The sequence below is a fragment of the Prorops nasuta genome, unplaced genomic scaffold, assembly GCF_024137725.1.
Source record: "Prorops nasuta isolate Cenicafe-Biocafe unplaced genomic scaffold, Cenicafe_Pnas_1.2 PNAS00002, whole genome shotgun sequence".
Lineage (NCBI taxonomy): Eukaryota > Metazoa > Arthropoda > Insecta > Hymenoptera > Bethylidae > Prorops > Prorops nasuta.
In genome coordinates this window covers 4742669-4757124 of record NW_027116799.1, presented here as the reverse complement: position 1 = coordinate 4757124, position 14456 = coordinate 4742669, and the positions used below count along the sequence as shown (strand labels likewise).

The 14456-nt window shown below is 44.0% G+C and overlaps 1 protein-coding gene across 8 annotated transcripts in view; it reads right to left on the bottom strand.

Annotated features, from left to right (window-relative positions):
• LOC136777083 (synaptogenesis protein syg-2-like) overlaps positions 1–14456 on the bottom strand; it is a 72932-nt gene that overhangs the window by 829 nt on the left and 57647 nt on the right. For 7 of the 8 annotated variants that reach the window (XM_066733187.1, XM_066733149.1, XM_066733201.1 and 4 more), the window contains 5 exons: positions 8552–8682; positions 2588–2747; positions 2126–2476; positions 1007–1273; positions 237–491 (listed from right to left, as the gene is read on the bottom strand). In XM_066733187.1, coding sequence (XP_066589284.1) covers positions 237–491; positions 1007–1273; positions 2126–2476; positions 2588–2747; positions 8552–8682 — 1164 coding nt within the window. The remainder of the gene's footprint in view (positions 1–236; positions 492–1006; positions 1274–2125; positions 2477–2587; positions 2748–8551; positions 8683–14456) is intronic. The other variant, XM_066733180.1, reaches the window with a different exon arrangement.

Sequence of the window (14456 nt, the reverse complement as noted above, 5' to 3'; positions counted from 1 at the left end):
AGAGTATCGTTAACATACGGTCGCGATTTAAATCGAAAGCCGATATTCACGTGGACCATTTGCAATCGCCGAGCTTCCATCAGCGTAAGTAGATGGCCGATCGATAGAAACGTCTTATCTCACCGTGGCTGATAAATGTCAAGTTAGATCTCCCCTAGCCCCCTCCCCCTCCCCTTCCTTCAACACAAGCGTTTAATTTTTGGAAGCTCCAGACGGTTCGCGCATGGCTTGTTTACCTTTGAGATTATTCGAGAGGATGGTCGTGGGTATGAGATCGGGATTGCCGTCCTCCTCCTCCCCTTTGCTCGTGAAAGTGGCTACGCTCGGCTGCTGAGGCTGCTTCGGTTTGGCGGGGGTTTGCGCGTGTCTTCTCCACAACGCCATTAGAACTCCGGTCACGATTAGTCCCAGGCCTGTCGCCGTCCCGCCGAGGCCAATTAGAATCGGCGACATATCGACCGAGGACACCGATTCTCCTGTAAATGAAATTTCTACGACTCCTGCTCATAAATAACTCGGTACAAGCTGACGCGTCATCGGGCGAGGGAAGAGTGAGACAAATTTAGAATAAAGAGAGAATGTATAGTTTTTTTTTAATCGTATACATATATGAACATATTTGATCCTTGCGAGGCCTCGCTATAAGTACACAATGATGCTCTAGCTGAATCGAAACTATGTATATAGCAATGGTGTTATATCGTCACGCGATGCTAAGCCATAGAATACTCGGTTAATTGTGAAAGCCATTAGAGTGTTGGTAACGCGGTGAATCTTGGTACAGATGTTCGCGGACGATCCGCGCTCGCGATGCGTCGCAATTAATCTTCGTTAGGGGACTCCGTTAATGAATTACCGAGCAGGGCAGAATTTGTCTCTCGGTTTTTCAAGACCCTTTAACGCGCGGTCGCGTTTTCCAAGGTATAACCATCCAGCAGGAGAGGGCAGAGGGATTATTTTTACGCCTGTGTTTCGTTGCTAAAGAACTTTTCATATACTCACGCACCGGTGAATTTAGCCACTCCTTTCAAAGAGACTCCCTCCATAACGACAGGATCGCTGGATCCTTTCATGTTGACCGCGTACAAAGTGACTGTCGTCGGCTTGTGTAACTCGAGCTCCCAGTAAGGATTCGCCGACTCCAAGCGTTGTTTGTCAACAATGGCAACGAACTTTTGCGGAAGCCCGCCGTCGTATCCTTCGACGCACGATATCCGCACCCATGATCCGCTTTGATTGTAGGCAGTGCAGTTTTGTAAAGGGAAAGGCCTGCCTGGGAACAGAAACGTCATCACCAACGTTTCTCTCATTCCACTGGCATCGCGTTACTGCGGAGAATTCCAGCGATTCCTCGACCTTCCAGATTTGGAAGTTTATCGCTGCCAATTATATATATATATATATATATATATAGGGGTTCAATTATTTGCCGGTTCTCACTCGGCTCGTCCTCGCGGTACAAAAAACTAGCGGCCCGCGCGCCTCGCCGCTAATTACGTATAAGGAATACATTGCCTCGCTCGTTGAAATAAATTATGCGTCCAATTAGCGCTGGCGATATAGTACGCGCGTGCGAAGCTCGCTACTCGCAGCAGCAAAAGTTTTAATCGATTTTCACGAGAGGCAGTGCAGCCGTGATCCGGACAATATCACCGCGGCCTCGAACCGCACAGGCCGGCAATGATATTGACCCTTACTACTGCGCCCGCAAAGTACAGCCAGTACAGGGAGGAAAATGGGCAATAATTTTGCAAGCAGCAGGGTGTACGCGAGCAAAACTCACGAGTCGCGAGGAATATATTCAATTGTGGCGGAAATTTTGCGAGACGCGGCGACAGCGCGATTAGGGAATTTTTCGCAATTTTTTTTAGCGATGAGCGGTTCGATATACGCGTGTACATGCATGTATAGTTTTATACATATACATATATATATATATATATATATATATATATATATAGAGGAAGGATCAGGCAGGTACGCGAGTCGGGGGTCAAAGTTAAATTAAGCCGTCCGGTGTGGCTCCAGCGCGATTACGGCGAGTTCCGGTTAGCTGGGATTTAATTAACAAATAAGGGTGGAGATTGGTTCGGTGTGATATATATATATATATATATATATATACCTGCAGCTACCGCTTGGTAGAGGCAGGGCTGCTTGGATTGGCCGACGAGGTTGCTGGCCCAGCAGCCCAGGGTCCCATAATCCATATCCGTGGCAGGAGTGTAGTTGAGTCTGCTGACAGTCCCATCGCTGGTGAATTTCGTGGACGGAATATCGCTGAGGTCGAGGCTGCTGTTGAAGGTCCAATGGAAGGCCACCGTGCTAGGATTGGCCTCGACCTCGCACACCAGGCTGATGCTCTCGTGCTTCGATGCCCCGTGAAGCTCCTCCGGAACGTTCAGGGGTGGGGGTGTCGCGTTCTGATGCCTCCAACTACTCCCAGAGTTCAGCACGTGCTTGCAGATTGGCGCAACTGCGACAGAGTTGCATTCTTTTTGCTTATCCGTACGTCGGTTTCAAAGGACTATACGTTTTACTGTACCGGCTGGATGGTGCTACCTGTCAACACGATCCAAATACTCACACATGACTTGGAGATTAACGACATTGGAGCTCTCGTGACCCTCCGCATTGGCCGCTCGGCAGGTGTACCTCCCAGAGGATTCTCGACTTACAACCTGAAGCGCCAATGAATAATCCGAGAGTACTATCCCTGCGCTCGCATTGTGACGTAACTCCTTATCCTGAAACAACGGATATCACCAATCTTTACCCTCTATTTTTTATCCCTTCCTCCCTCATTTCAGCAGTTGCATTTATATATATATATATATATATGTGTATATATATTACGAAATAGGATGTAATATTCGTTGAAATGCTCATTCGGACAATTTTAATCTTATTAGCGAGCTAATAATCAATCGTTTATAGTTTAATTCTTTCATTTATGTATCACACTCTTTGTGCAATATTTATTGCAAGCATTTAGAAATATTACGCATCGATACATGTTACTCCTACTATTAACTGATGTATTTATCGAGTGAAAATGGAAATGGAGTTATTCATAATTTTATTAATGCTATTAGTGGGAGTACAGTAGAGTTGAACTACCTTTTATGAAAATAAATATATTTATTTTTATATAATTAATTTACAGAGATGAACACGATGAATAAAGACAGCGCGGTTGGGGCTGATATTTTGAGAAAAATTGACGTTTTTTCTAGATTATTAATTAACTAAAGTGCTACATTTATTTTCATAAAAGCTATAAAGTGCAGGTTCAAATATCCCTGATGGATGGGGAATTGTTTGATCAAAAATTGAATTAAACAATTAATACTTTATATTATAATCGATGTTTCGTTAAACTATATACACAATATTGAGCAAGTATGTATAAAATTTTAAATGTATACCTTACAATTTAGGAATTTAATAAGGAGCAATACGTCAAGGTATATTCATTGCACCTTAAACAAGTTAGAACACGTGTTCGTCAAATCTAACTAAAGGGCTTCGCGGAACATTCACTTATTACGTAGTAGAGAGTGTAGAATAGTACAGGGTAAAAGATATCTGTAGTGACTCGTGTCTCCCATCTGATAAATTGTCTAGGACACTCCTCACACTTAAATGCGTTAATGACAAAACGTAAAATGATTACATCAATTATTGTTTATGTATTTAATTAATCTTCGTAAAATTTAAATACGAAAATATTTATGTAAAATATTAAACATTATCTTACTGTATCGGTTAAACAAACGATTAAATAATTGCATTTAAATCATTTACAATTATGCGATAAATATTGGTATACTTATCATCACAACAAAATTATTTACAATGCAAAACGTCGATCGTTAATAAATATTAAAAAGTCTATTATTTTTTACAGCGTATTTCTCAGGTAAATCTGTTAATTACGGAATAACGTTATATAGTATATAGAGAGCGAATTAAGACAAAGTTGTCGATGAAATATTAAAGAGTACTTATCCAGATCCCAAAAGCCCTTGGAAGCGCACGCGTCAGAAGGTCCTGGATGAAGCTTATTAATTTAGCGTTTATGCGTGTGGAGGAAACGGTGCAGGAATCATAAAGGACCGGGTAAAGCTGGGAATAAGCGAGCTAGAAAAACAATGCGGAGCTAGGCCATTCTCGCAAACTAGTTTTCCGAGTAAACGTTGAATGGAGGTGGTAGCCTTGAGTAAAGACTTAAAGTCGATCCAAGCTTTCTCGTGGCACGGTTGGTTCTCGATGGCCGCGAGCGGTTGCTGAGAAAACTTGGTGTGGCCCGGTGCTCGTGTATCTTCCTGCAGCTTCTAATTCCACCGATCGTTTGTGCAGTCCAACCCAACAAGCAGCTCCTCCATCCAGCTTTAGCAGCCAATGCCTCCTCGCCATTCGCCCGCTCTCCTACAGCTCTTAGTTCTCATCGACCGACCATTCCGCACTCTCCTCCCAGACGAAATTTCAATTTCACTCGCTCGCAAGCAAATGAAACAATCATATACCTCGATTCTTCGAGATTCGCTCGGAGCTTCGTTCCACGGATGCGCGAAGCGAATTAAAATCGTTACACAATATCCGACAGAATCTCATCGCGAATTCCTCGCCAGTTTTCTTCCCATGTGCGTCTTATGTAACTCGCGTTTTCGCGACGACTTCGCTTTTGTTCGGAACCGTTATACGAATAAACAATTAGCTTCTAGGCCGGAATTCAGCACGACTTCCTCCTAGGTATGTATAGAAGATGATGAAAATCGTGCTTGGAGGAAACGGGCCAGGACGCTGTGCGTCGTCGCTTCTCTTTGGCCCGGCGAGCCCGGACAAAGGGAATTTACGATGCTCTCGTGATGCAACGTCGTCCTTGTGTAACCCACCCCCACCAACCCCTCTTCGCTCACTTCGCCCTTAAACCTCTCTCACTCTATCCCTTGGAGTGTACGTGTATCGGGGGCATTATAATTCTCTCGTAACTTTTCGACAAAGCCTTCTCACTCGGATTACGAATTACAAAACCCAAGCCTATCCATAATTCAACGCAGGGTCAACGCGTAACTTGACTCTTGTCAACTGCACTCTCTAGTGTATACTTTGTACTATATATATATATATATATATATATATCGGTGAGTTGAATCGAACCATGCATTGCCAGAAGTGATACAGCACTACGAATGGTCAGCCTCGACAGGATTAGGCTCGTCCGTTATGAAAAAATTGGAAATTCCTGTATAGGAAAGCTTTGTATTTTGGCGAAGAGCCTCGTTACTACATGTGGAATATATATATATATATATAGCACAGAGAGAGGTTGGGACAAGACTCTTGATATTATTTACAGAAGCTTTACCTCGGGGTTTGACGAGCGGTATCATAAAGGAAGCTGATGAGATCGGATAAGATAGAACAAGCTCGCGAACAATCCCAAGGTGAACGCGAGATAGGGTGGATTTCTGCTAGACTTGCACGACGTTATACACATGTCTGTAGCGTAGTGTATGTACGTGTGCACTATACATAGTACACGTTTTGTACTTGTTTTATATACATGAGTAACGAGGAGTGTATCTGTTTCATTCGGTTTCCAAGAGTTTGTGGAAACTTGTACGTGCCGTTGGTAGCTGGGAATGCCTGGCCCCGAGCTCTGCGACTCGAACGTAGCTCGGATTGGCAAGTGGTACCTCCTCCTTCCTCGCATTAAGCGGAGAACGTTATTATTTCTCGCACGCGTTCTATGGCATAACTCCTCGAAAATTCGATTTTCACTCATTTGCCGTGTTGGATTATTGCGAGACACAGAGAGGGAGAGAGAGTTAAGGAAGGATGAGGGTTGAAACAGGTCATTTCTAAATACAATAGCGAGGGTGAAAGGGTCGGTCGGTGTTCTTTGCCATGACAGAGTTTATTGGATTGGTGGTTGCTGGTAATATAGGTTGAATTGCAAGAGCCAACGAGAGATATAATAATGCTGATCAGTGGGAAGATTGAATGCGTCTAGCACCGACTGATTTAGCATTCCCTTGACGCTGGGACCTCTACTAATTGTGATATGAAATTACGTCAGTTTTGATTGAGCATGAGAACTTACACGCGCGCGCTCTGTACGTGGATACGCGCGCCGATCTGTTTTGGATAATAATAAGCAGCCGGCGATATAGCAGACAATATATAGAAGCTATTCGCTTGTATCGAAATCCCAAAGCTGCGCTGTGACAGTAATCCTCGATGTAAAATGAAATTTTACAATTTTATGAAGATGAAAAGAATTTCGAGGCAAAGCTCAATATTGATTTTAAAGCCCGGGGAGCATAGGCGGATGTGCTTTTGCGTGCATTAGTGGAAACGAAAATTGGAGTTTATAACGAAGCGCCGTTGGCGCACTTTTGTTCTTTTCAAGTCTTGCCACTGTGAGCTAATTGCAATAAATCATGGTTCGATGTGCACGGCCTCCCGTTGTTATGTTTCACGGTGTGTGCGTGTCTCTCTCCACTGCGCAGTGTGGAGTGTGTATGCGCGTGCAAGTAGCTCACTCACTCTCTCCACAAGTCGCTAAAACATTTTCCGTTCGATGCTTCCCAGATTTGTTCCAACTGATTTGTTTAGCTCGACTCTCCCGAATGCCAACGTTTGCTCCGCTGCTCGTATTATCGAATATATTACCTTCGATAATTCGACAGATTTATGAGGAAATTCTATTCTGATTTTCCCAGAAGCTTTACTTTTCACGGCTCCCACGTGAAAATCTCGCTCGTGCTCGGGGAAGAGCCGCGTTACTTTCTCTCGCTCTTCCTCCACACCTCCCCCCCCCCTCCCCCCCCCCTCCCCCTCTCCCGCCTCTTTCTTTCTTTTATTTTTATCGCGAATTTTGGGAAAATTGCATGGTGAGTTATAGCTATCGGAGGCAGCGAGATTTTCAGTCGCCAACATTTTTTCTCTGGTACTTTTACGGATTGGTAAACCAATGCTGCTCGGTGATTCGTGGGCAATTTATTGGTTTGGTTTTCGGGTCGCGCACGAAACGGAGGAACATTGAATGAACGGCGAGTGACAAGGGCCGACCGTAAATTCACAATAATTCCGACAGAGTTCACAACGCAGCTTGCGGAACCACGAATTGTTGGAGAGATTTTTAGCCGTATCTTTTTATTGTTAGCATTAATTTTTCAGTTGTTTTTCACAGTAGAAATAACTGGGATATATTCGGCCGGGTAAATACGAGGAAGCAACGAATGTATCGTTATAATACACACATTTATATATACATATATACAATTTTGAATTACAAAGTGCAAATAATTCGAAGTAAGCATATTCTATCAGCGGAACTACAATTAATCATTCCATTTTGGTATATAAATGCAGAGGCGTACCGCTGTTATTATCCAACTCGCGAGAGAAACAAAACAATATATGTATATATATATATATATTTTGGCCGAATAAGATAGCGTATTAGAAATTTATAAGAAATTTACGATAAAATAGAGGGACGTCGTATGATGAAAAATTAATTTCCCGGGTCTGCTTGTTTGTTGTTTCTTTCGGTTTATCGCTTTGTCTGGCAGGAAAGAGTCGCGACTCGCACTACGCATGAATATTTCCTGAAACTCAGTCTGCAGTCCCTGGCGGCGGGTGGTGGGCGACGCGTAACCATATCTGTCGCTTTAAGAGGGAAAATTTTCATTCCTTCTGACGGCTACCAGATGCGTAATTTATATATATATATATATATATATATACGCACGTGGAAGAAAAAAATCGTTCTGCAACGAAAGCGGCTCTTGGTATATAGATGGCAAGCTCTCCTTTCATGTTAGGAACTTTTATGTTATCCGAGGTAGTTTCGATGCTCGAGATTGAGCAACTTTAATATAACGTTCCAGGGATTTGGAAGCTTTCTCTCTCTCTCCCTTTGTCTTTATCCCTTCTATTTCGGTTGGTGCAAGTGCGTTTGCGCTTTAGCAGCCTAAGGCTGAAGCGATGAGAAGCGGCTCATGGTTGTTTCGTTAATTTAGGCGTGCAGAGGAGAGTATTTGGACCGTGGCAAATTCACCGAGATGAATTGAAGTTGGACGTATAGCACCAGTCTGGGAAATGCTTCCGGTGTATAGCTGTTGTATCTCGAGGCGGAACGAAGGAAGCGTCTTGCCGGAGAAGGAAAATCATGGAAGGTATAATCCTCCTTAAGAAGCTTAACTCGACGATCCTCGAGTGACCGATGATAACGCTCAAACGTTTCCGACAGGTACCATTCGTTTTTTACACAGTCTGCGCACTCGTGATTTTCCTAGAATATTCGCAGTGTCGATTCTATATTCGTGTTACACTCGTGTATATACTCGGAGAATAATGAGTGACTCGCATATTTTTGCATACTCAGATTTTAACGATTCGTTTTTATTCCTCGTCTTATTACATTTTTTCCATTATTAGTGCGTAATGGTAGCTATAACAGCGCGATACCCTTTCTCCGGCGATGCGGAGAATGCAAGCTGGAATTTCTACGTAACAATCGCGCGATTTATCTTACCTCGTGGTACCAGGTTAATTTATAGACCCTCGGATTCGCCTTGACGTTGCACTCGAAGTAAACGTCGTCCCCCTCCTTGATCTCCCTGGGATTCAAGGACGAGTCCATCTTCAGCGTAACGATCGGAGCATCTGCAAGAATAAAATGATTTTTATACAACGACCCCGAGCTACGGGAATTTTTTTATCATTCCTATCGGTAATCATGGTCGTGCTGAATTTCATGCTGTCCCATTATGCGAGACCGGCTGCATTTTGCATTCGCAAGACTTCATTTTAACCCGGTGAAAGCGCGTCGTGGAGTCGGAGCTGGGGGTACCTAGACGCGAAAATAAGCGACAAGCTAGGCGAAGGAAAATTTTCACCGTCATGGAAAATTATTTTCCACGCGCACACACACACATACACACATATGTACACTAATGCAGAGTGGGTTTGCTCGTCAGCGTGGTCTACCTCATCCCCTCCCTCCCAAGCAACACACCCATATCAGTAGTTTTCCTTTTTAGCAGTGAGAAGAAACAATATCATTTCATCGTTATGCACACTAGACCTATATGTACACCTATATATATATATATATATATATATATACACACGCATTAGAGAGTCTCTTTCGAATTTATATTTTCCAGCCCTTTGACTTTTGTCCGATAAATTTCAATGGCTGATATAGCAGGGACGTAAACGTGCTCAGCCGGAATAAATTATCCATTATGAACGAGCCATCGAACGTATAGCGAAGCGTATGATCCGGCCGATTATATTAATTTACAGGAGGAAAATCGCACCCTCTAGCCACGCGCGCGCGTTCGTTATAGTATTTTCAGCATTTTTATATAGTAGAGAAACGATATGGTGAGTGCATGAATTCGTGCAGGGGGAGAAGGTTTAGAGGAAACATTTTGACAACGAATCAGGCTGTAGCAAGGGTATACGCAGGGGTCAAGTGTACGAGGTGGTGCTGCTTCAAGAGAGCTTTGAGTTTGCCGTGCCTGAAAGCTGTCGTGGCGTCCTTATATTACTTGTACGAAGGTACATTGGGACTTTCGTAAAAGCCCCGTAAACTTGCTTCGTGACTCTCGTCACGAAAGGAGTAGGTATGGCCTAACTACCCCTTGTGTTACCTAACTCTCTCTCTCTCTCTCTCTCTCTCATTCTCTTTTCTTATAGTACAAGCATATATTCCACCTAACAGCCTCCATCCAATCTTACTTTCACCCTCACCCTTACCCCCCCCCCCCCTCTCTCTCTCTCTCTCAGCTTTCATTAACACTTTTAATTTATTAACGCCCCTACGATGCATCACTGTCTTGTCTTTCCTGAAATTCAATCGTTATACTTTTCACTAGGAGAGAGCCAAGTCGTTTTTTTTTCTCGAAACAATGGAACACCCTCTTTCTCCGGATAAAAAATGATTTAATTAACCCACGCTAAACCGTAGAAGCTAGGGATCTTGTCTTTTTTCATTACCATGCTCGCGCGGGGTAGCTTTGGTTTCTGTGGCTGAACAAATTGCGGTTTGACTACTTACATTTAACGTGGGACAAATTTAATTTCCCTTTTCGCGGCTGACCAGTGAAACTTTGAAAGTATATACTGCGTGGTTTGCAAGGACTGACGGAAATGGGTTACCTATAAAGGGATTCAACGACGTATATACGCGCTCCCGACCAAAGGCTAATTTCTGTCGAGTTGTACGTCGTATAGCTGCATTGCATGTATTCGCACAGCAGGGAAGTCGGTTACGTCGATTAGGCGAAACCGAAACCTAAGAGCACCGCGACATTTCTAGGATAGAAACTTGACTCGCAAATAAACCGTTTCTAAATATTCATAGGAGCTCTGCCGGATTTTGCTGTGGTTTTCTCCGCCAGAGCCGCATTAATTAAGGCAATTAACATGCGAGCTACCTCGGATAACGGGCTAGCTACAACTTACACAAGCGATCTCCTCAAAAATCTTCTTCGGATTACCATTATATACCTACTTATTTTCCCGCTGCAATTAATTCATGTTTTTTCGTCGAATTTGCTCGAATTTCAGCTTTGTGCTATATATACGCCCGGCTCCGCAAGTAGTATTATCGAAAATAAGTCAGACGGGAGTAGGTGTCCCTCCCAATTTCGACTGTTCCAACTTTTGTATAAAATTCGTTAGCTCCGAGCAGCCGGCAACCGCTCGTGAATAATATAATAAAGCCAAAGTCGCTGTGTAAACGAGGAGGCCATTTCAAGACTCGCTTATTTTTCTCCTTGCCATCCTCCTGCAGCACGGCGCAGCTCCTTCTTCTTCCTCGAAGCAACGCTTGAAATTACCCCGGGGGCCGGCACTCGACCCAAGTCGTTTCTCACCACGGTAAAACTCGGGACGATTTTTTCACTCGTTATCAAGACAAGCTGCATGCGCGACTAGCGGAATAACGTCGATAGTTTCGGCTAAATGGAGCGTTTCGCGTTATACACTGGCGTACATATACTCCATCCACTCATCAATTAATGCAGTATATACATATATATCCATCGGACGAGGGATAAATGCAAGCGTTAATGGAAATTGTCCACGAGGCGTAGTACGTACGTAGTGTAGCACACGCGGAGCGAACATTTCAGATACGTGCTGGCCGAAACCTTATTATACGTCGCCAAGCGCGACCGCGCGCGCAAATTGAAAATGGACTATAATGCACGCTTGCGTTCGAAAGTCGAATGCTGAAATGGACCGTCGAGGTATATATACATGTACACACGGACAACGCCGCGTCTCTGCACACACGAATCTACGAGACGGCCAAGATAAATCTGGCCCCAAGTCGTTTCCAACAAAAAAGAACTGAATTCATTTATTTAAATGCCCGAAGCATTTAAATCGCGCATCAGCGACGGAAAAACGCCAAGATTTTCCTCGCCCGGAATGCTATATAAAAGCTCCGGCTTTAATCTTTGTTCCCGTCGTGAATTTTCCAATGGGAGCGAATGCTTTTTAAAGCCGAATTGCCCGCTGTTATTTCCTCTTAAAATATTGGCTCGACGCTCGGTGCAGCAGTGTATTATTGCAGGACGGTATACGCATCCGGATTCTACGAATTTGCATTTATGAAGCAGCAATTAGCGATTTTCGGAGGTTCCTCCACACACTTCGCCTCTGATTCTCCCTGGTGGTTACGTTTCAATGCATAAATGGCAGGACTTTCATTAAACCGGAAGCGCGATGCTTTTTTCCCTCTCGCTTCCGCTTTCGGACACAACTCCCTCCCCACCCCTATTCCCTAGTCTCGGACTCTTGCGCTCCGCGAGGTGCTGCCAGTTAATTGCTTATTTACGCGAGAACGAACGCCTCTGCCGGATTACTTATTGAATATATAAACGAGAAAACATGGCAAACACTTTGATACTGCGCAAGGTTTTTTCTCCTAATGTGATATAAAGACGACTGTATACTTCAGCATAAAACGCTCAAGTGCTTCTACTCTTTTCTGAAAATACTACATCTTTACTGTAAAGAGATAATTTTTCAAGAGACCTGTCACACGTTGATTCTCTCTGTAATAAATATTATTGGTACATGTATTTATTACAAGCTCCATTTTTGACGACTGCGTGATTTTCAAAAGAAAAATTCTACAGACTCTTTGCAGCAATGCGAGTCGTTCGTTATGGTTTACGTTTGTAGTTTGCCACAGAGGACGCCGTCGAAAATCGTCCCGTTGCGGGCTAGAAAAAAGTATACAACTGCAGCGAGCACAGAAGCAAAGTTGGAAAAAGCGCAGACAGAGGGGGGGGGGATGAGAAGGGAGGACTCTGCTTCTTGATTAAAAGCGCTTGTGCAACGTACGTCCGATTCTCCTGGCCCGTTCTCCACTAAAACACCGCAGGACCGCAGCTTCCCCTTGGAGAACCAGCCAGAAAGAACGCGGTTTACTTTGCAGTTGCGAATAATGTCAGTCAAGAAACGGAAATCCGATACACACTCTTACCCCTCGCCTCGTCTCACCATCATTGAATTTTTTTACCAAATCCTCATAAGAAATTAAATTCCCTCATCCATCGTCAGCAACAGCAGCAGCAAAGGAGAAGAAGAAGAGGAAGAAGAAGATGGCCTGAGCCTGCCGCAGCCGCTCGTCAGAAATATTAGGAAGTTGGTCGCGCAGTTGGGGATTTCTCAGTGGGAGATTAAGCCTTTTTGCAAAAATCCTGTCGAGGGAGGAGATCGAGTTGGCAGGCTCGAGAAAAGCACTGGAGGAAAATCGGCTGGAATATTTCAGGGTAAGATTTATCGCGTGTAAAAGTAGAACGGACCACGTACGGCGAGACATGGCGTGGCATCGCGTGGCGTGCATGGAGAGGAAAAAGCCAGGTTGAGAAATTCGTCGGTGGATTTTGCGTGTCGGAAATCGCAGAGTCGTAAAGTCGAGTGCAAAACTTGTCGTGAAAGTCGTTCGGTTGAGTTGGTACACGGAGCAACTGCAGGAGTTTCCTTTCTGAAGGCCCACGATTTTCCAGGCAAACGGCGTTGTCCTCTTCTATATATATATATATATATATATGCATATATACTACATAATATATATATAGCAAAGTACATTGCTCGATCATAAGTTTGGCCCCAGTGAGCTTTCGCGATGGTATCTGTCTTTGCCGAGCGTCATTCACCACGCCTCGAATCTCGCATTGTTACTGGAATCTCTCGACTCGTTCTCCAGAGTCTCCACCGTAAGGAGGTTAACCGGAGGAACGTATAAAGCGAACCTGTCGCAAATCTCTCAAATTTTTCCCGATGCAACAGCGTGTCGCACCGTTTCGAGATGATTGAAGCGAGTTTTGCGACAAAAGTTTCTGCGTGATTTCCGTTATAAGACGGATGTTCCGGTAATAATAGTGGTGGGGGTAGAACAGAGATAGAGAAATGCAGGCGGCGCGACTATGTGATAAAGCGAAGCGACGTGTTGTCCCGCTTGCGGTATATCGTTTGGTTTGGCTTGTTTGGCTTGCGGCGTTCGAGTATCGGGCAGGAAGTTGAAGTTGCCATCGGCGACTGCAAGTCGGAACAGCCAATCAAAGTTGCAGGACGTCGTTAAACATGTTTCAACGGTGGTTGCGTTATAACGTCATAACGAACGGGGTTGGTAATGGTGGAAGAGGGGGATGAGAGAGAGGAGAGGAGGGGGGGGGGGAGGGAGAATTACGAGGTCGCACCAGACGACTAAGGTGAGAGGATATGGGAGAGAAACGATCATATCCGCTTGCTTTGTCTTCTCGTTCTTCGCGCGATCCTCCGAGCTTTGTAAACGTATATCTATAGCGTGGTACTCTCTGCACGTACGTGTGTGAGTGCGCGCTCGTGTATGCGTTTGCGTGTTTACAGTCGACACGCTCGTCGATCGCCTCCTACTCAGCCAATTAATCTGCTTGCTTCCCGCTTGACAAAATAATCTGATTAGCTTACACGCGTGCAACACGCAACTCCGGTAAACTTGACACCTAAAAAGTTTCTCCGGACACGGAAGAATCATAATGAATCGCTCGATCGTCGAAAGATTTATGAGGACTTTGCTGCGTCTCGTTACACGCTTTTGTTTATCAACAGGTGACTATTTTCGTTTGACCTGTGATAATACGAAGCAATGCGATTTATTTCCTTTTGGAATTGTGCAAATAAGCTTTCTATTTTAGCCTGTTACGATTGCGTCAGTCTAAAAAATGTTAGTTTATGTGGAGTATAACCGAAGCTGTGCTATACGTTTGAGATTTTCTCAAAATATTAGGCCTTGAGAATCAGTGTTTTTGAAGGAAAAATAATTTATAATTTTTCAGGTAGACCACGCTACTTTGATTTTGGATACAATTCTATCTACTTGATGGTATACACTATATAGCCTGTTGCTACCTTCATTTCTCGTAGAGTTA